This window comes from Protopterus annectens, chromosome 12.part0 (assembly GCF_019279795.1).
Source record: "Protopterus annectens isolate FY-2018-M chromosome 12.part0, PAN1.0, whole genome shotgun sequence".
Classification (NCBI taxonomy): domain Eukaryota; kingdom Metazoa; phylum Chordata; order Ceratodontiformes; family Protopteridae; genus Protopterus; species Protopterus annectens.
Window position 1 is genome coordinate 99,937,051 of NC_056746.1, and position 21,616 is coordinate 99,958,666.

General features: G+C 43.7%; 1 protein-coding gene across 1 annotated transcript in view; it reads right to left on the minus strand.

The window, feature by feature from the left end:
* The window catches only part of CLCN7 (chloride voltage-gated channel 7), a 1,228,907-nt gene that overhangs the window by 949,086 nt on the left and 258,205 nt on the right, over nucleotides 1-21,616 (minus strand). The window contains exon 4 of the mRNA XM_044089120.1: nucleotides 4,810-4,875. Coding sequence (XP_043945055.1) covers nucleotides 4,810-4,875 — 66 coding nt within the window. The remainder of the gene's footprint in view (nucleotides 1-4,809; nucleotides 4,876-21,616) is intronic.

Below are 21,616 nucleotides of genomic sequence, written 5' to 3' on the forward strand. Positions count from 1 at the left end.
GGTCCAGAATAGGACACAGGTCCCCTGATTTTTTGCGCACTAAAAAGAAGTAAGAGTAAGTACCGGATCCTTGTTGTACCTATTGGGATCTCCTGGATGACTCTTTTTTGAAGAAGGTTTTGAACCTCTGTGAGATCTAACTCCCTTTGGCAGGATGGGACATCCAGGAGTGACTTTTGGATTGGGGGGTGATCTAAGGGTATAAAGTATCCCCTGAACACAATGCTTTGCACCCACTGGTCAGAAGTAATAGTAGCCCAAGCCAGGGGGTGCAAGGAGATATGGCCGCCGACTGCCTCTAGGGCAGGACAGTTGGGGCAGCACTTCAGGAGCACTGTGATGGGTTTCAAAAGCCCTGATTTATTGGACCTTCTCTGCCTTTGGGACGGCGTCTGCCATCAAATCCCCTCTTCCCTGGCCGGAAGAAGAGTCCTGAGGAGCAACTTGGAAGAAAGACTAAGCCCTGCAGAACCACAGCTTCTTACTACCCCTCTGCATCTTGGAGAAGGAATGTTGGGGAGTAAAAAACTTGATCCCTACTGCGGACAAGGTCTTTCCCTCCTGCTCACTTTCGGCTAGTGTTTCCTTGACTGAAGGACCAAATAAAGTAGATCCATCAAATGGGGTATTAGTAAAGGACGCCTTGAAGTTGTCCGCAAAGACAAAGCCTGAGCCCACTGCTCGAGAGGTGGCCTCGACCGAATTCGAGATCAGACTCACTGAGGCATTAGCAAGGGATGTGAAAGTGGAAAGCTTTGGAGTGACCAGTTTAAGGCTCTCCAGAGGCAACAACTCTGAAAAGGAAGAGGAAAGCTCTAACACCAAATCCCTTTGCAGCCGTGTGAAATATGCCATATAATTAGTAGTCCTCAGTCTGAAGGTAGCTGAGGCATATACACGCTTCCCAAAATGGTCACTCGCCTGCGACCCTCTATTATGGGGATGAACCACACAGCTCTGTTTTGCGAGCTCTTTCTTGGTGGCTGCGTCAACCACAATAGCATCTACAGGGACACCCTTACTCCAAAAAGGTTTGTCTTTCGGTGGACTTAAAAACTTGTCCCGTCTCTTGGGGACCGGTTCTACTGTGTCTGGTTCCACCCTGCTGGCAATAAGCTGGACTAGCTCATCTGCAGGGGGAAGACACTCAGGAGGAAGATGGGCCCACCCAAACACCTTCAAGAAAACAGATTCCTCTGAGAATGGGGTAGTGGCAGACCAACCTCCCCACTCTTTCAGGATCTCGAGTATGTCTGCAAAGGACACCTCCTCAGACTGTAGTCTGGGGACCCTTCCCCTTCCTTGAAATCTGTGTCCTCAGTGAGGGACTCTCAAGGGGAGTCCAGGTGCCTCCTCTTGCACGTCCTCTTCCAAGGAGGCGGAGACTCCTCCACCATGCGCTCTGGGGAGGACTCAGAGGAGTGTACCCCCATGGGGGTAATGCCCTTCTGAAGGCAATCCTAGGAGGGCTGACCCTGAACCAATGATAAAGATTTGCCACCCAAAACAGAACCAAGCAGGGGTGGGTGAAAAGCTGAGGTAGAGGTTGCAGACCAACTGGAGATGGTCCTCTCTGTCGCCCAGAAGGCTAACAGACTGGAAGAAGCCCTGCCCTCATCCCCACTGATAAAGACAGACTGGGGGTGGGAGGGGGGGGGGACCATGACACAGTACCGACGTCCCCAGATCGGTCCTGAGCTATACAAGGCAGATACCCCCAAGGGAAGGGAATGGTCCAAAAACTCTGGATTGGATCCCCCCCAGTAGCCCCTGCAGATGTCTTAGGGCCAAGGCAAAGCCAGCCGCAAGGGGGCTGACTCAGGCGGTGTGGAAGTGGGGGCACTACCCAACACCAACGGCCTCTCCTTAGGCAAGCTTGGACTCTGGGGAGCCGACCTCGTATGAGTCGGACAAAAAGAGAGGAGTTCTGGTGTGGGTGAAGAGCCCCTCGGCAAGTGGTCAGGGGACGGAAGCAAGCCATTTTCCATTTGGGCTTTGAGAAAACTCATCATATGGTTCATGTCAGACGGGAGCAAACTCCTGGTAGACTTGGAAGAAAGTGAGGGATGGCCTAAATAGGATAAGTGTCTGTGGTCCCTAGAAGAGGACCTGCTGGACTGCCAAGGATCTGATACTCTGGAAGAGGCCAGAAGATCGACAATAACAATGTGCTCTGAGGAAGTCATCTGATCCGACTGTCTGGACGGTCACGGATCAGAGATCTCCAAGGATCCCACCGAAGGATCCAACAGGGTTTTGGATCCAATCGGATCCAACAACCTCCTAGCCTCAAGAGGGTTCGGATCCAACCGGAGGAGCCAAGGCTCTTTGAGCCGAAGACCCCAGAGCCGATGCCCCCAAGGCTGGGCTCGGATCCGGGGAAGTTGGATCCGACAGTTTCAGTCTTTTAGCAGCAGAGTCTTGAGAGGAAGAGCAGATCCCCTTTAGCCAGCCCTTTAAGCAAGAGCTTATTCATATGGTCTAGAAAAGCCCTCGGGTTGAATCCTGTACAGAATTTAAATTCAACCTCTAAATGGGCCTCTCCTAGACCATAGACGCACGTGTCATGCGTATCAGCAGGAGCTATCTTCCGACCACATGAGGAGCGAGTGTTTGCCAGAGATACCCAAACACAAAGAACAAACCCCCAACATGTGTGGACACACACACACACACACACACACACACACACACACACCCTAACCCAAAGAAAAGGGAAAGGAAAGTAGTAAACTAGGTAGAAGGAAAAGGGCAGGAAAAACCCTAAAGGACTGGACCAATGACGAATGGATGGGAGGGGAAACTATAACTAGAGTGAAAACTAACTACCAAAGAGAAAGACAGAAAAGGGACCGAAGAAAACCCAATTCTAAACTACTTATCTGAAAGTTGAGCTCAAGCTGCAGAAGGCGCGTCCACTCATGATTCGCAGCAAATGAGATCGGAGGATTATGGGTAGCAGGGGCTCCTGGGAGGGGAGGAGCTCGAGCTCAGCAGCTGTCGCTTACTCTGCCGGTTCGGCGAGGTTGGATCCAAGACCCATCCATGATCAATAATGACACAGATAGCATCAGATCCAGATAAGTATTCCATGAAAAGAAGACAATAGTAGCACTGACCACTTAAATTGCTACACCCAGTGACTACAGTGTCTTACATACATACAGACAAAAAGTCATAAAACTCCAGGATTTGTAGGCCGAAATGAGGTCACTGTGGAAGAAGGATACTCAGATAATTCCAACAGCAGTGGGAACAGCAGGTCTTATAAAAGGGAATTTACAATCATAATCCTATATGTTACCGATATAAGTAACTCCGTATGAATTGTAGTCAGTATGAGCACATTGCAGATGCTGCAAAGAGCACTTCTGGCTAACATCAAAGACTGAAACAATACTAATTTCATGAACTTTAAGCATACTTTGACTTAGGAATGGGGTCCATTCCATTCATGGTATTAGAAACCCAAAAGACTTGGAGAAATTAAAAGGGGATGTGCAGATATGCAAATCGCATGCCCTGTGTCTGTCACTACTCCATTGGAGGCTGAGAAGGCAAGTGTTGGAACCAGTTGTTCCTTGTTCTCTTCATCTGATGCAGCAGAAATGGCCAACAAAGGCTGCACAGCAGAAATCTCCAGTCTCAACTTTGACTTCTTTTTCAAAGGAGGCCAGACATCCATAGTCCTTTCAGCTCAAGGTAAAAGAAAAGGGAATACAGACAACTGCACAGGGTCTTAAGAAAAAAGGCCTGGCAAACAGAGCACCATTTATGGTTGTCCTCAGCACCTAAACAAAAAAGGCACTTGGGGTGTACCTTTATGAGGAATCTGCCTCCACCATTCACATTTCCCCTTTCTGGATGACATGCACCTACAATTATACAAGCTTAGAGTATTGATATTTGGCTTTGTTCTTGGTTGTTTGCCTTTCACATGCATGGTCGGAGGTTCTGTTCTGTCCTCTATCGGTATTCTCCAGCATTTCATGGTCTGCATTTGCTCATCTATTCTGTTGCTTTACTTGCACTGCTGAGAGACTACTTGGGTTTGGGGGAGAGGCTGGCATAATGGCTAAGGCCTTTACCTCAAAGATGCAAGGTACAGGGTTTGATTCTGAATTCTGATTATTGGCTATGCTTAGAATAGTATGCAACTGATAGGTTCATAGCCTGGTACTTTCCCAACATAAAAAGGAAGCATCCCTAACCAGGTATTTATTTACCCTACGATCGGTGAACTGTACAATATTTATGATCTTCAGACTGAATTCAAAATGTTGCATTCAGACTGGAGGCAGAGAAGTTCTAAGGATTTGGCACATGTACATCACTTACGTACCTTACATCTCTAACACAGGTCATATGTGTCTGGCATACAGTGCATGGAAGGGCCCAGGCTTTGGTATGTTGGCCAGATATAAGGCTATCCTTGGCAGGATATCCTAAGAAAGACTCTGTTAGCTATCCCCTGTGCAATTCCTACTCCAAAGCTAATATCAGTACACCTCCTGACACTCAACAAGTGGCTCATTCACCTGTCAGTGCATCCCTGACACTTACCACGTGGCTCATTTGCCTGTCTCTACACTGCCTGACACTTACTAAATGGCTCATTCGCCTGTCATTACACTACCTGACACTTACCAAGTGGCTCATTCGCTGTCAGTGCACCCCTAACACTTACCAAGTGGCTCATTCACTGTCAGTGCACCCCTAACACTTACCAAGTGGCTCATTCGCCTGTCATTACACTACCTGACACTTACCAAGTGGCTCATTCGCCGTCAGTGCACCCCTGACACTTACCAAGTGACTCATCCTTTTCTCCTCATCCATGAACAGTTGATTTTCACAATTGTCATAGTCCAGGCTCTGAAAAGCAAATGAAAGACAAGTTACCCTTTAGTCATATGAGGAAAGAGAACAGACAACCAACTCTGACTGGGCGCGCTGCAACAGGTTTCATCATTTACTCGTTTTCCAACAGGCAATTTCCGATTGTTCATAACTCAACAAATTACAAAGCCTGTACAGAAGTGCAAAATCAGACACTATTGAATAGAGAATATGCATTTCTAAATGAAGGACTTTTCAATGACTAGAATTACAGTACAGAGTCAATTATCCGAATGACGATTATCAGAAACATCAATTATCCAAACATAACCTTCCAAAGTTTTTGGGTAGGAAAAATCAAAGTTTGAATATGTAAACATTATACATATGCATTTGTGAGTGCTTTTTGAGCTTGTAGCCCGCTTGCATGTGAAAAACATTCTTTATTATCCACTGGAATGGTTGCAAAGTGTATTCCCTGCATGCAGAAAAAAAAAAAACTTTAGTTTTTTTATCTGGTTCAATGTATGTTTGATTATTTGAACAGTTTGATTATTCAAACTACCCTCTGTCCCAATTAGTTCGGATAACTGACTACTGTAATCAAAGTCTCACTATGTTATTGATTAGAATTTCAGTACAGTTGGTTACTTTTTGCAAGAAAACAATTGCTATCCACATTTTAGAGCACTGTTTTTACCAAAATCTTTATTTATTTTATTAATTTATTTGACATTTGTTTACTGGGTTAGTCCAACTGGGCAGCAGCCCTTCATCAGAGGAGGCCTGAGGAGAAAAGCTCCAAAAAGTACAAGTAACAAAAGTAATCACATGACAGAGTTATAAACAAAACTATAATAATTACAATATGTATGAGATGTATGTTGAAACAACATGCTAGAAAAAAAGAAGTTATGTTCTTACCATAACGTTCCATGTGGAGTGCTCATCTCGCCTTTGTTCTTACACACGGGTTCGGAGCCGATCCTCAGCTCCGAGTCGGCCGCATAGCAAAGCTCTGCATCTTAGAGAAGTTCGAGACCAGGCCATATCCCACAATCCTCCCTGCCATTACTCATCTAGTTTGCAATCAAACCAGACCAACTATAAACCTTAGGTGCTAAGGCTACATACCGCCACAAAAATTCAGAGACACTATTTCACTGATAAATTAACTAAAGGGTAACGAAATATACCCCATGAGGTAAGAGGCAATATACCTGGAAGAGGTAAAGACATGTGGACCAGACTCTAGTCCTACTCGTTCTTCCAAACACGTGAGGGAGGGAAGGGGGGGAATGTAAGAACAAAGGCGAGATGAACACTCCACATGGAACGTTATGGTAAGAACATAACTTCTTTATGTGAGAGTGTTCAATCTCGCCGTTTGTTCTTACACATGGGTAGCGTCCCTAGCTCAGTCACCCTGAGTGACTCATGGAAGAACGTTCCTGAGCACAGTGGAACCAAAAGATGTCCTGTCTTTGGAGGCTTTGTCAACTCTATAATGAGCGGTGAAAGTATGTGGTTTAGACCACGTGGCTGCTGCACAAATAGTGTCCAAAGGCAGGCGAGCTGCATGAGCCAAGGAAATGGAAACGGATCTAGTAGAATGGCCCTTAGGTTTGGTGGGCAAGGCCTGATTCGACTTATAATACACAAAAGCTATACAATCAGTAAGCCATTTAGAAAGTGTACGTTTGGTAACTGCCATGCCCTTTTTATTGTCTGCAAATGCAACAAAAAGTTGATCTGTTTTTCTGTAATCCTTAGTCCTGTCCAAATAAAATCTTAGCTGTCTGTGGACATCTAACTTGTGCAGCATATATTCCAACTTGCTGGTATGGTTTTTGAAGAAAGTAGGGAGTTCAATGGACTGATTAATATTTATGACAGAACATACCTTAGGAAGAAAAGACGGGTTTGTTCGTAAGGAAACTCTATCTGGGTGGAAAATCAAGTAAGGTGGTTTAACTGATAGTGCTTGCAGCTCTGACACTCTCCGAGCTGAAGTAACCGCTACAAGAAAAAGAGTCTTCCATGACAAAACCTTCAGGATGCAAGAAGAGGCTGGTTCGAAGGGTGGCAACATTAGTTGCGACAATAACAAATTTAAATTCCATGGGAATAAAGGGTCTCTGACGGGCGGTCGAAGATGGAAGGAACCTTTCATAAAAGCCTTAAAAAGCCTGTGGGACATAATAGAAGAACCGTCCTCACCAACATGGAAGTTGGATATGGCCGCCAACTGTACTCTTAGAGTGGAGGTAGAGGCTCCTTCGTGGAAAAGAATGGATAGAAATTCTAGAACTTTATGTAAAGGAGCTACCAGGGGGGTCCAAGTGTTGGCTGGATGCCCAGTACACAAAGCGTTTCCATTTACTCCTGTAGAGTTTTGTAGTGGAAGCCTTATGAGAGGCAACCAAAATGCATTGAACTGCCGGAGAAAGTATATCAGACCTGGCTAGGCGGGGAAGTGGAGCAGCCAAGCTGCTAGTTTGAGGGATAGAAGAGACAGGTGAGGAACTCCCGACGAATGTGTCAGTAGATCTGGTACTGGGTCCAGGATCCACGGTTCCTCTGTTTGATGGGCTCGAAGAAAGGGGAACCATATCTGTCGAGGCCAGAATGGGGCTATGAGTATAATTGTCCTTTCCAGGTTCATGGCTTTCTGAAGAAATTTGGGAATTAAGGGGGTAGGTGGAAATGCATATAGGAGACCAGGGGGCCAATCGTGTATCAGTGCGTCCCTTGGGACATCCCCTGGAGGGGGTAGAAGGGCAAAATAGCTTCTGCATTTGATATTCATCGGGGAGGTGAATAGATCGCAGCAAGGCTGGCCCCATTTGCGGAAAATTCTTTCCGCCACCTGTAGTTTGAGGGACCACTCGTGAGGTAACAGGATGGCTCTGCTCAACCTGTCCGCAATGACGTTGGATGACCCTGGGATGTGCGTTGCTATCAGAAAGCGACCCGTGGACTCTGCCCATTGCCAAATTCTCATGGCCTCTCTGCATAATGGGTAAGATCTGGTTCCGCCTTGTTTGTTTATGTACCAGACTACAGACATGTTGTCTGTCACTGCTACTGTCCCTAGAGGTAGGAGGGTTTGAAAGTGTTGCAACGCCAAGAACACCGCCCTCATCTCCAGAACATTTATGTGCAGGTTGTACTCCATTGTTGGACCATTCTCCTTGGACTGTTCTTCCCTGAAAAAGTCCCCCCCCACCCTATCAGGGAAGCGTCCGTGGTTATCGTGGCCGTCGGATTCGGTAGAACAAATGGACGACCCATAGTGAGATCCTGACTGAACACCCACCATGAGAGGTCTCGCATGCAAGAATCTGTTATCAGAATCTCGTGCATTAGGGGTAACTGCTGGAACGACCACTGCGTGAACAGCAGCCATTGGAGGAGCCTCATGTGCAATCTCCCCATAGGAACTGCAATCAGGGACGCTGCCATGAGTCCCAAAACCTTCAACACCAGTTTGGCCGGGGCTTTCCTGCTTTGCAGTAGAAGAAGAACCTGTTCCTTGAGGGATGAAGCCCTTACTTGAGGGAGCTTTACCAGTGTTAAGCGCGTATCTAGGTCTGCTCCGATGAATGAAATTTGCTGTGAGGGCAGTAAGGCAGATTTTTCGAAGTTTATGGAAATCCCTAGGTGGGAACAAAGGTTGACTGTATAGTCTCTGGCTTGTATGAGGCGACGCTCCGTGGTGGCGGTGAGGAGCCAGTCGTCCAGATAGGAAAACACCCGGAATCCTAGACATCTCAAGTGAGACGCTACCACTGCCATGCATTTGGTGAATACCCTGGGGGCTGAGGTGAGCCCAAAGGGCAGGGCTCAAAATTGAAAATGACTGGCTCCCAGCCGGAAGCGCAGGTGATCTCTGGACGGTCTGGCCATCTTGATGTGGTAGTACGCGTCCTTGAGATCTATCGAGCACATCCAGTCGTCCTTCTGCAAAAATGGAAGGATCGATTGAAGTGTGACCATCCAGAACTTTTCCTTCTTCACGAAGGTATTGAGATTGCTGAGATCCAAAATGGGTCTCCAGTCCCCTGTCTTTTTTGGAACTAAAAAGAACCTTGAGTAAGTTCCGGATCCTTTTTGGTCCGCCGAGACTGGCTGAATGACTCTTTTTTTGAGAAGCTTTGAAATTTCTATTGCTGCTGGGCCTCGCAGACGGGGTGGCACATCTGGAAACCTTCTTTGTTGGGGTGGAGTTGACATAAAGGGGATTTTGTATCCTCTGGTTACAATGCTTTTTACCCAGGAGTCTGAGGTGAGTGTTCGGCCTGTGGGTATAAAGTCAAGCGACCCCCGACTGCCTCCAGAGCAGGACAGTCGGGCCCCCGTTCAGGAGTGCTGGAAAGGCTTACCAGGGATAGGATCCCTGTCGCTTTGGTTCTGCGGACCCCATCTGCCGCGGGGTGACGTCTTCCATTTCTGCCCCCCCTCTGCCTCTGGGGGGGGGGGGTTCACTCTGTGTGGCCTGGAAAGATCCCTGAGTTTTACGGAACCACATTTTTCCGCCTCGTTGCCCTTTGGGGTACGGTCTAGATGGAGCGGAAAAACAGACTCCGACAGCAGACAGAGTCTTTCCTTCTTGCTCACACCGAGTTAGTGTCTCTTTCACTTTGGGCCCAAAAAGAGTGGCACCATCAAAGGGGGCGTTGGCGAAGGAAGACTTGAAGGCTTCCGCAAATGAGCACAGCCGCATCCAGGATTGTCTTCGTAGAGCAATCGCTGAAGCTACGGCTCTACTCGACCCTTCAGCTGCATACGAGATGTGCCTCATGGACGAGTTCACTATGGAGGTAAGGGTGTTAAGCTGTGCTGTGAAACAGCAGCATCTGTGTTACCCTGGAGGGTATCTCTCAGCTCCTTGATGAGATCCCTCTGTAGACGTGTAAAATGTGTCAAATAGTTTAGCGAACGCATGGAGAAAGTCGCTGAACCAAAAACGCGCTTCCCGTATCTGTCCATAGTCCTAGAATCCTTATTAGGAGGATGAACAGAAGAAGAAGTCTCAGACATCTCCTTTTTAGTGGCTGCAGCCACCACCATAGCATCAACCGGGACTCCTTTGGTGAGATGAGTCTTGTCCTGGGGAGCGGTAATAAATTTGCTTGGTTTCCGAGGGACCGGTTCCACTGTGTCCGGTGTCTCCCACGCCCTTCGAGCAATCAAATCCATTAATTCATCGAAGGGCGGAGTAACCCAGGAGGTAGAAGGTTGAGCACCAAAAGACTTCAGCAACACCGACTCGTCCTCAGTGGGGGCCAGGGACTGCCAATCACCCCTCTGTTTTAAAATCTCCAAGATGTCCGAAAATGAGACATCCTCGGAGGGGGATTTTGAGGACCCCGCTGACTCATCCAAGTCAGTGTCAGAAGTTAGAGATTCCTGCGGGGAATCTAAGTGCCTCCTCTTGCACAATCTTTTCCTCGGAACCTCATCGGAGGGGGATTCCGGTGAGGCCTCCGAGGAACCGGGGGCACCCTCTGGGGGTGGCTGAGACAATGGTGCTCCACGCTTTGGATGTGTCGTGGAAACAGAAACAGAGAGCGGCTCCTTAGGGGAGGGAGAAGACGCCTCTGATGAAGTGGTTGTCTGTGTAGACAAAACCTTCCTCATAAGGTCAAAAACTCCTGAACCTCTGGTCGAGGACTCCCCCGGTTCCGAAGAACATGGAAGAATCCCAGACATGGGGCCCATGGGTCTCGACCCGGAGGATGGAGCCAGTCTGCACAGAGGCCCCGAGAGGGAGAGTCGGCACCGAAAGGTCGGTACGACTCTCAGTCCCGGAACCAAGGAGAGATCGTCGACTCCGCGATTCACCTATAGGTTCCGAAGGAGTTGAGGTCAATGGTGTCGATCGTGCAATGGACGGTTTTGGCACCGAGGGCTCCACTATCATCGGCTCGTCCTCTTCCGGCTCCGAAGACTGGATGGGTCTCGAAGGAGGACCTGTTGGAGATAAAGGGAGGCCTTCTAGTTTCGACACCAATTGGGAGGAAACTGCAATCAACTTGGAAAGGGCCGTGTTCTCCATAAGTTTCTGCACGACACGATCCACATCAGTATCGGATAATGGTCTGGAAGATCGGGTCGAAGGGGCCGAAGATGGCACCGACCGAAGAATGGAAGGCGGCGGTAGCTCCAACACCGGTTCCAAGACCTGGGGCTCAGTGAAAGATAAACGTTCGATGCTCGGCCCCGAAGTCTGTGGAACCGGCGAACGAACTTTAGAAGATGAACTCGGAGACGATGACATGGGCTCCGGCATCTTCGACCCCTTCGAGGACTTAGAGGCCTGGTCAGACTTGTCCAAAGCCTCCTGGAAAGCAGGCTTAAGAAGTCCCCTGTCTATAAGTTTCCTGCGTCTATCTGTCATGACCCTCCCACTAAAGGAATGGCATATAGAGCAATCCTCTTGCAAGTGGAGAGGGCCAAGACAGTAGACGCAGGAAGTGTGGTTGTCAGTGATGGACATTTTCTGCCCACACTGACACCTTTTAAAACCAGACTTGGTTTTCTCAGACATAACAAACAATACAATTTTAACTGCAAAAGAAAATTTAAACACTAGCTATAACTAAGAGAAAAAGTATATATATATATATATATATATATATATATATATATATATAGGTTAAGAAAAGTAGGCCCCAATATATATATATATATATATATATATATATATATATATATATATAGCTATAGGTTAAGAAAAATAGGCCCCAAAGGGAAACCTATAAAAAAACAAGACAGAACTAACTACACTACACACACTATAGTAAGATCAAAAACTAAATTGTCAATAACTATAAGAACTATAAGAAATTTTAAACAAAATAAAAACGTATCTTATCTGCAATAACAAATTCTCTCTGGTCCGAGCTCTCTTATCGATGTGATCCATTGCAGCGGCAAACTAGATCTGAGTAATGGCAGGGAGGATTGTGGGATATAGCCTGGTCTCGAGCTTCTCTAAGATGCAGAGCTTTGCTATGCGGCCGACTCAGAGCCGAGGATCGGCTCCGAACCCGTGTGTAAGAACAAACGGCGAGATTGAACACTCTCACATTGGTAATTAAGTTGAAAACATAATGTCGTACGAAGTTTCATACAATAGTAAGCAGAATGCAGAAAATATAGATAAGTTTGTCAAACAGAATGTAAAAAATATGTAAACAGGAGATGAGCCCAGAGCAAGAGCCAGTTTCCAAGATTGCAGCTGTAGAAGCTGTAGGAAGAACTGCTGACTTTATCAGAAGCAGAGGCAGAGATTGGTAGGAGAAAAGGTTGCTGCAATAGTATTTATTATAGGACAGGTGGTGGATTAAGTTGGGTCATAGCATAAGCATGTCCATGATATAAGTAGTTTCCTTTAGTGTTGTTTTGAAAGAGTTGGGGATAGAGAGCAGTCCAACACTAAGTGGTAATTTATTCCAAGCATTTGCCACTGAGTAGCTGCAGAGGAGTTTGCCAATATTTTTCTTGGGTGCATACACTTGCAGAAGATGCTGTTGGGAGCTATGGAGGGCGTGGTTGGGAGTATAGGGCTGGATGAGGGTACAGAGAGAGGGATAGGAGGAGGGTTCTTGTAAGACAGAAAGAGCTGTGAGTAGCTGGGGTAGCAGAATTTCATGATGAAATTCCAGTCACTGCAGGTTTTTCAAGACTAGACAGTAGTGAGAGCGGTAGGGCTGGTTACAGGCAAATCTTGCAATTTTATTACAGGTGAGTTCCAGTTTCGACAGAAGATTGGATTGTATATTAGTGAGAATAGGGGCAGCATAAAGAAGGGTGAAGTAGGAATGCTTGTGCAAGAAGCCTAGGGACATCCGTGATGAATTTTTTATGCCTATACAGCATGCCTAACTTTTGATATGCCTTTTTGATGCACAGCTGAATACGTCAGTTCGTCATCGATAATAACTCCTAGCAATTTGCTGTATGATTCAGAGATGATGGTGTTGTTAAGGGAGTAGATAGTAAAGGTAGCTTTATGATCTTGGAGAGATTTAGGAAGGAACAGGAGAAGCTTTGCTTTGTTAGGGTTAAGTAGCAATTGGGTGGAAGTTAGCCATTTTTCAACTGAGTGTTGAGACTCTTGGGTAAGGGTGGGGTGTGAAGGTGGGAGTTACTGTCAGAGGAGGAGATGATGGTGGAATTGTCAGCATATTATATAACAGATCAGAGTGCAGGTAATTAGTAAATATATTAAATAACAGGGACCCAAAGATGGAGCCTTGGGGGACCCCAGTTTGTACTGGTAAGAAGGGAGAAAAGTTAGATTGCCATTTAACTGCCTGGAATCTGTTGGAGAGACAGCTGGATAACCATAACCAAGAAAGTGCAGATTTGGAGAGATTACTGGTAGGTAGTTTAAACAGAAGCAGTCGGTGAGAACCCATGTCAAAGGCTTTGGAGAGGTCCAGAAATGAACATGAGATTAGCTTGTTGTTGCCACGAGAATTTGTGATAAAATTAGTGAATGATATCAGAGCAGTAATTGTTCTGTGATTTGGGAGGAAACCATACTGTGTAGGGTAAGCAGATTTTCTAGGAGGTGGTGATCGAGGAGCTATTTGTGGATGCACCTTTTGAGAATTTTTGACAGGGGAGATAGAATGTCAATGGGCCTAAAATTGGAGGGGTCAGTTGACTTGCCACCTTTATGTGGGTACAGTATTTTTTCATATAAGGGGTGGTGTAAGCCACAAAACTTTGGGCTAGGCTTATAAATGCCTTAGGGCAGATAGCCTAGTATAAACCTATGAACCTATGTTAGGGCACAACATTCTTCCGGATTTCAGGTACAGTGTTTTCTTTGAGTGACCTACTGATTAAGATGGAGCAGGAGTAGGCGATAGAAATGGTAGAAAGTTTTAGGAATTGAGGAGAGAGGTTATTAGCTGATGGACAGCACGTTTTAAGTTTGCTAAGGAGAGACCTGATACAAGATGTGGGGATGGGTTTAAGACAGAAGGGGGTTGGATGGGTTGATGAAGGAGAAGTGGGGTAGGTGATGGTGTCATTTTGGTTAGATTGCGAATAGAGTCAAAGAAGAAGGAATTCTGAAGGGTAGCAGTATCAGTGGAAGAGCTGTTAGGGCATGGATTAGGTGATGATGACTACCAGGATGTAGTAGTTTACTTAATGACTGACAGAATTTTGGGGGGTTGGAGTGAGGATTGTGTAGAGGTTTTTGGAAATAGTTTTTCTTGTCAAGGTTGACCTTTTTTAGTCATGTTACGAAGCTCTCTGTAGGACTGAAGATCAGTGAAAGTACTAGAGTTTTTCCATTTTTTTCCATACACTCTCTCTCTCACACATAAGTGTATGAGTGGCTTGCATAAGCCAGAGGCATATTGGGTTTTGATTTTATTTTCCTGATGAGGGCCAGGGAGTTTAAGTGTGTCTAGAAAGATGTTGTTAAATGCCAGGACAGCTTCCTCCAGGAGGAGGTCATAGAGGAAGGAACAGTTAATTGTAGAGAGTGAGTGGCTGAATGCATCTGGATTAAAGTTTGAGAACATATGGCAGTCTTTGTCTTGCTGGGATTTGTGTAGTAGGAGTGAGTGTCAAAGTATGAAGGTGGGGTGGTGATCACTTAGGGTATCAGGTATGGAGGAGGGGTTGTGGTTTGAGTTAGGGTTGGTGTTAAGGACCCAATCTAGTGTGGAGTCACAGCTGGTTTTGTTTATTTAGACAAGTGGGGGAAGAAATTAGCTGGGAGAAGCCAAACAGATTAATGGAGGTGTTAAGGGAATCAGTATGAAGGGCATTTCAATTGATGTTAACGTCACCCAAGCTTCACATGAGACAGTCTGAGACATCCAAGAGAGAAAGAGCTCTAAGAGTGGGATGTTGTTTCCTGGGTATAGATGGAGGCAATTGCTAGTTTCTTGCAATTATTCATTTTACAGGTGACAATGAACTTCAGCTGGGTGGAAGTTTGGAAGAGTGATTAGTAGTGGGCGGATGGAGAGCTGATTAGAGTATAGAACTGCAACGCTGCCACATTTTTCTTAAGTCTACCTTGCTAGAAGACGTTACAGCCTGGAGAAAAAATTTAAAGTCAGACATGTGAGGCTTAAGCCAGGTTTCAGAGAGGGTAAGAATGTCAGGGGTGTGTAGGGAGATCCAGGCATGGAATGGGGAGGTTTTATTCATGATACTCAATGGTCAAAGATAAAATAGACAGATTTTCGATGGAAGAGGATGGGAGGGTCTGTAAGGTAGTACTGGGAGTGGAGTTTAGGGGGTGTGAGAAATGAGCACAGAGAGAGGAGCTGTGGTCAGGTCCTATGTTGGGATGTACATCCCCTGATAGCAGTTGATTTAAAATGAGTATTTTTGAAAGAATTAAAGTGGTTGTATTGGAGGAAGGTTTTTGGTTTAGTTTTAAGAGGGAGTGTGGGTAGTTGTAATATCTTGATTCTATACAAGGTAGTGTCAGAATGAAGAAAAAGTGATGGGGTTATTGGGAAAGAGTAGGTGGCAGAGAGTTTGGTTTGGGGGTAGGTGTCTATGTGCGAGGCTGCAGTGATATGATAACAAGGGAGGTAAAGATTAGAATGGGTGAAAGGAGAATAACTAGGAAGCTGTTAGACTATTTAAGATTTGGGGGAAACATATGTTGGCAGTGTATTTGGAAAAAAGTAGGATGCTGAAATATTACCTGTATGTTAACAGGTGTGGGGGGGGGGGGGGGGCTATGCAAAGGTCTTTAATATGATAAGTTGATTAAAGTACAGAGGATGTAAAGTTTGACTGGAGGGCTGGTCTAGACAGAATGAAAGGTGAAAAAATAAAACAATCAGTGAAACAGTAAGTATCTCTGCAGGGAAAAATGACCAGTGTGCAGTGTTAAGGAACAGACTCAAATATAGCTATACAGGAATCGGGGGGGGAGGTCAAGTTATGGAGAAGTAAATAGACTACAGAATCTGGAACAAAACATTGTGCCAGCTAGGACAGCATTTGAATGGAGGAAAGCATCATGGACGAAGACATTAGAACAGAGTTAAAGGGGGCAGAGAAAACGAAGAAGAAAAATTAAGAGTAAAACGGTGATAAATGACATCCCAGAGAACAAGAACCAACAGTAAGTACTCAGAAAAAAAAACATCAGTGAGGCTGCAGCAAATCTTTTTAAGAGGCTGGTTTATAGGGTCAGTTAAGTACTCGGTGAACTCTGCATTGAAGTAAACAATGAATATGTGGGGGGGATAGGGTTGCCACCCCTCTGTTCTTTTCCTGGACTATCCGAAAAACAAACTGATTCTCCGGCAGTCCAGAAAACACTGTACAAACTCTGGTATTCTGCTTCAAAAAAGGAAACAGACTATCAGAATTTGTAAATTGGCTGATTTACTATGCTTGCTTTTTTTTTTTTTGTTTTCAGTCATTAGGAACGGAAAAACAGGGCGCTTCGCGACTGATAACATTACAGTGACATCATGAAATGGGCGGAAGAAAGGGCAGGGTGGGCATGGATACTGGTGATGTGAGGGGTGTGGCCTTACTCCGGTTTTAGCCACTACGACAGGTGGCAACCCTAGGGGGGATTCATAAAGGGCAATATGACAAGTAACTTTTATGAATTCAAGAACAGTCCTACCACAAAGCTTTCTGTCTATTCACTCAGAAGGGTTGCACAAAGTGTGGTAGTAACCTTTATGAATTACCCACTTACTTTTACTTACGTAAACATCTGCAAAAACAGTTTTGAACTTGATAACCTGCCCCTAAGAAACTTTCTAGTTATAATAGGCTACACTGAAACTTAAAACAAAATCTACAACCCTTAAAAATCAGTTTCTCATTTCTGTGTGCACATTTAACCATTCCTTACATTGTTTCCTGTCTCTGTCAGGAAAGATGCTACAGACTACAATGGATTAATTCAGACAAAACCCCTTTAGCTACTAGATCTCCAAACTGTCCGATACCCCCCTGAGGGAGGAGTAAAGACACCTTATTAAAGGTTCAAGAAGTTTATTCAGCTAAGCAGGAAGACAGAGAGATCTAAAACTTAGAACAAGAACACTCAACCATCACCTGATCAGAACAAGAACATTTGTTCATCAGCCTATTTAACTGAATAAACTATTTGAAATTTCAACAAGGTGTCTTTATTCCTCCCACAGGGAGGGAATCAGAGACCATCTCCTTGATCTGCTAACTGAAGTGATTTTATTTGGACTAATCCTTTGTACTCTGTTTCTTGTTAGCCCCGCCACCTCTGGGTCACAGGTGAGATATCAGACTTGACTCGAGATTACCTCTGTTTTTGACTTACGGAAACAAAACATATGCCACTGTCTACCAAACCTAGTTCCCTTATATTCTAAATTACTGGAATCAACCACAAATGAAATGATACAATATGGCTTAATGTGTGAAGACTAGCATAATTATAGAACACACTGCCGCATATTTGTAGCCTCTCTATTGTTTCTTTATTAGATATCCATTTTATCTAATTCAGGGTCATGGGGAAATGTAGCTTACTTCAGAAAAAAACAGAGATAGCATCATACATACAGAAAGCACACATACATGCATATATGTGAATTATATACATATATATATATATATATATATATATATATATATATATATATATACACACACACACACACACATATACATATACACACACACACACACGTTTATTTATTTATTTGAAATATGCTTACCAAGAAAGTCCAACTGGCCATAAAGAACCCATTTTCAGTGGAGGCCCAGGGAGAAAAACTCCACAATACAAAACATTTAAAATACAACAATACATAACAAAAAATGATTAGTGTAGTTATAGACATGGGTTTTCATTTAACAGTAACTAATTAAATAGGTATAACAGTAGCACAAACATAACAAAATGATTACCTACATGTGATAATTACAGAGTATTTTTCATATCATTTAGTGTCTGTGCTAGTTATGGCATAAGTTTTCGTGGTAGTCATAAATAAGACAAGAAGGAGAGCTCACAGTTTAGGAATGAAAGGAGGGGCTGTAGTAGAATGAACACAGATGACGAGAGGTGAAATAAGAGGAAGACAATAGTAAAGTGGACAAGGCAGACAGAGCTAAGAGTAAGGTAGAGGAGGAAGGAGTAGGAGAGAAACTTAAGGTGATGAAGGAAGACAGAGTTACAAGCAGAAGGGAAAGAAGGTGGAGGGGTGATGAAGTGGCTACATTTATCAGCCTGGAGTTGAACAGGAGCATGTCCAATATTTAGAAAGGTGCTCCTTAACTGCACACTTGAAGGATGTGCGAATGTTGTTAGATCTTAAGGATAAGGGGAGGGAGTTCCAGATTTTAGCTGTGGAGGAGTACAGATTTTGTCCAACTGATTTCATTGGACAATGTTGTAGAAGCTGTTTGTTTTCTGACCTAGAGATCTTCCTGGAATGTAGGAGTAGAAAATAGTTTTTAAGGATGGGCAGGCCATGGATCTATGAATGACTTTATGTGCTCTGATTATGAGTGTGTATTCTCTTCAGAATATAGAATCCCAAAATCTTGAAACCCAAAATATCGAGACCAAAATCTTGAAATTTCAAAACACTAAAAACTCAAAATACTGAATCTCATAATATTGAAAACACACAAGATGCCAACAGTGACAATATCCCAGCACAAGTACATACAGAAACATATGACCCTTCAACAATAAACAGGGGACCAAGCCCCCCTGCACTCCCCACACTCCCTGCTACTTACATATATCAACGCAGAGATTGCACTAAGTGCAATCTCAGAGTTGATATACTTAAGTAGCAGGGGGTGTAGGGAGTGCAGGGGTGCTTTCCCCCCTGCTTACTCTTTGAGAAGTCATACGGTTTGTCTTTGAATTGTTTCTGTATGTACTTGTGCTGGAATATAGTCAGTATTAGTATTGTGTGTGTTTTCAATATTATGAGATTCAGTGTTTTGAGTTTTCAGTGTTTTCAAATTTCAAGATTTTGGTCTCGATATTTTGGATTTCAAGATTTTGGGATTCTATATTCTGAAGTGAATCTAGACACATACACTCGCGTATATACATATACGAATTTACACTTACCAGAACTGCAGATTACCGAGATGACAACACCAAGACTGCAATAAACTAAAGCATCACATTACCGAAGCGTTTTCTACAGGGGAAGAAGATACTTGGCCAACATTTAACAAAATAACACGTCGAAGAATGTCACACCCACCCAGGTGGGAGCTACACCCCACACACCCAACTAATTATAACAGCCCTGAGATCGCATTACATGAGGGAAAAGGGCAAATTTCCCCATGTTACCAAGTGTCTCCATTCCCCGTATATATATATAAAAAAAAATTCTGTAATGTTCAGGTTCGGTTTATTGCACATTTGGTGTTCTCATCTCCTGAATATGCAATTCGGGCAAGTGTAAATTCGGTCTACTGAAGTAGACCCATAAAAATACATACATGCACACATACAGATATTATATATCTAAATGATATATACAGTGGATATAAAAAGTTTACACACCCTTCTTAAAATGCCAAGTTTCTGTGATATAAAAAATGAGATCATGAGATCACAATAAATAATTTCAAAACTTTTCCCACCTTTAATGTGACCTATAACGTACAATTCAATTGAAAAACAAACAAATCTTGTTAGGGGAAAAAATATAAAAAATAAAAAATGTACAATATGTTGGTTGTATAAGTGTGCACACCCTTAAACTAATACTTTATTGAAGCACCTTTTGATTTAATTACAGCACTCAGTCTTCCTGGGTACACACCTGCCATCAATTAAAGAGACTCTGATTAATCCCAAATAAAGTTCAGCTGTCCTAGTAGGATTTTCCTGACATTTACTCAGTTGCTTGAAACAGCAAAAGGCATGATTTGCAGAGAGCTTACAAAGCATCAAAGGGATCTCATTGTTGAAAGGTAACAGTCAGGAGAAGGGTACAAAAAAATTTCCACAGCATTGGATATACCATGGAACACAGTGAAGTCAGTCATTAAAAATGGAAACAATATGGGACAACAGTGATGCTGCAAAGAACTACACGTCTCTCCAAAACTGATGAAAAGACAAGACGAAAACTGGTCAGAGAGCCTGCAAAGAGACTTACAGGAACACTGAAGGAGCTGCAGGAATTTCTGGCAAGTACTGGTTGTGTACTACATGTGACAACAATCTCCCATATTTTCCATATATCTAGACTATGGGGTAGGGTTGCAAGATAGAAGCCTTTTCTTACACAGGAAAACATCCAGGCCCAACTAAAATTTGCAAAACTACATCAAGTCTCCCAAAAACATGTGGGAAAATGTGTTACGATCTGATGAGACCAAGGGTGAACTTTTTTGGCCACAATTTTTATGTTTGGTGTATTAACAACACTTTGTGTACAGTGAAGCACGGCGGGGGCAGTATAATGCTTTGGTGATTATTTTCTTCAGCTGGAACTGGGGCTTTAGTCAAGGTGGAGGGAATTATGACCAGTTCCAAACACCAGTCACGTTTGGCCCAAAACCTACAGGCATCCGCTAGAAAGCTGAAGATGAAAAGAAATTTCAGCTTTCAACACGACATTTATCCCAAGCATACATCCAAATCAACAAAAGAATGGCTTTACCAGAAGAAAATTAAAGTTTTGGAATGGCCCAGCCAGAGCCCAGACCTAAACAGAATAGAAAATCTGTGGGAGGACCTGAAGAGCGCTGTGCATAAAAGATGCCCTCGCAATCTGACAGATTTGGAGGACTTTTGCCAGGAAGACTGGGCAAATATTGCCAAGTCAAGATGTGCCATGCCGACAGATTCCTACCCAAGAAGACTGAATGTTGTAATTAAATCAAAAGGTGCTTCAACAAAGTATTAGTTTAAGGGTGTGCACACTTCTGCAACCAGCGTATTGTACATTTTTTATGTTTTATATTTTTTCCCCTAACAGATTGTTTTTCAATTGAATTGTACAGGTTACAGGTCACATTAAAGGTGGGAAAAGTTTTGAAATAATTTATTGTGGTCTCAATTTTTTATATCAGAAAAACATGGCATTTTAACAAAGGTGTGTAAACTTTTTATATCCACTGTATATACATATATAGACACACACATATAGAAACATACATACATACATGAACAGTTATACCTCAAAATACCTAAAGCTTATTTGACTGAAATGTTTGTGCGGGCTGAAAAAAACATCAAAAGCACATTTGAATGAATGCTCATTTTTATACAGTGCCTGTAGGTAACTGTGTGCAAGAAAATGAATGTTTGACTTTATGTGCAAGTGTTCACAGGTAACGGTTAGGATATGGGTTAACTAAGGAAACAAGATTTTCTGTTTTGCATATTTGATATTTTGCATGTTTTTGTCTAGTGCAGTGGTAATGTTAGGGAAAGGGTTTTTAAGCAATGCAATGTGTAAGGTTAGAAGAACATGCGCACACCCCTGCCCCTAACCATAACCCTGTATATTACATTACAAAAAAATCCTTTCCCTAACAGTACCATTACCAAAGTGACATTTTCTTGTTTGTAGTTGGGATGTGTGATATTGGGTATTTTTAGTCAGACAAACTTTTTCGATATTTAGTGATTTGATAGTATGAGTTTTCAGTGTTCTGCTAGATATTTGAGTTTTAGATATTCCTTCACATATGTTTTACATCTATATATATATATATATATATATATATATATATATATACATGTACATACACACACACACACACACACACACACACACAC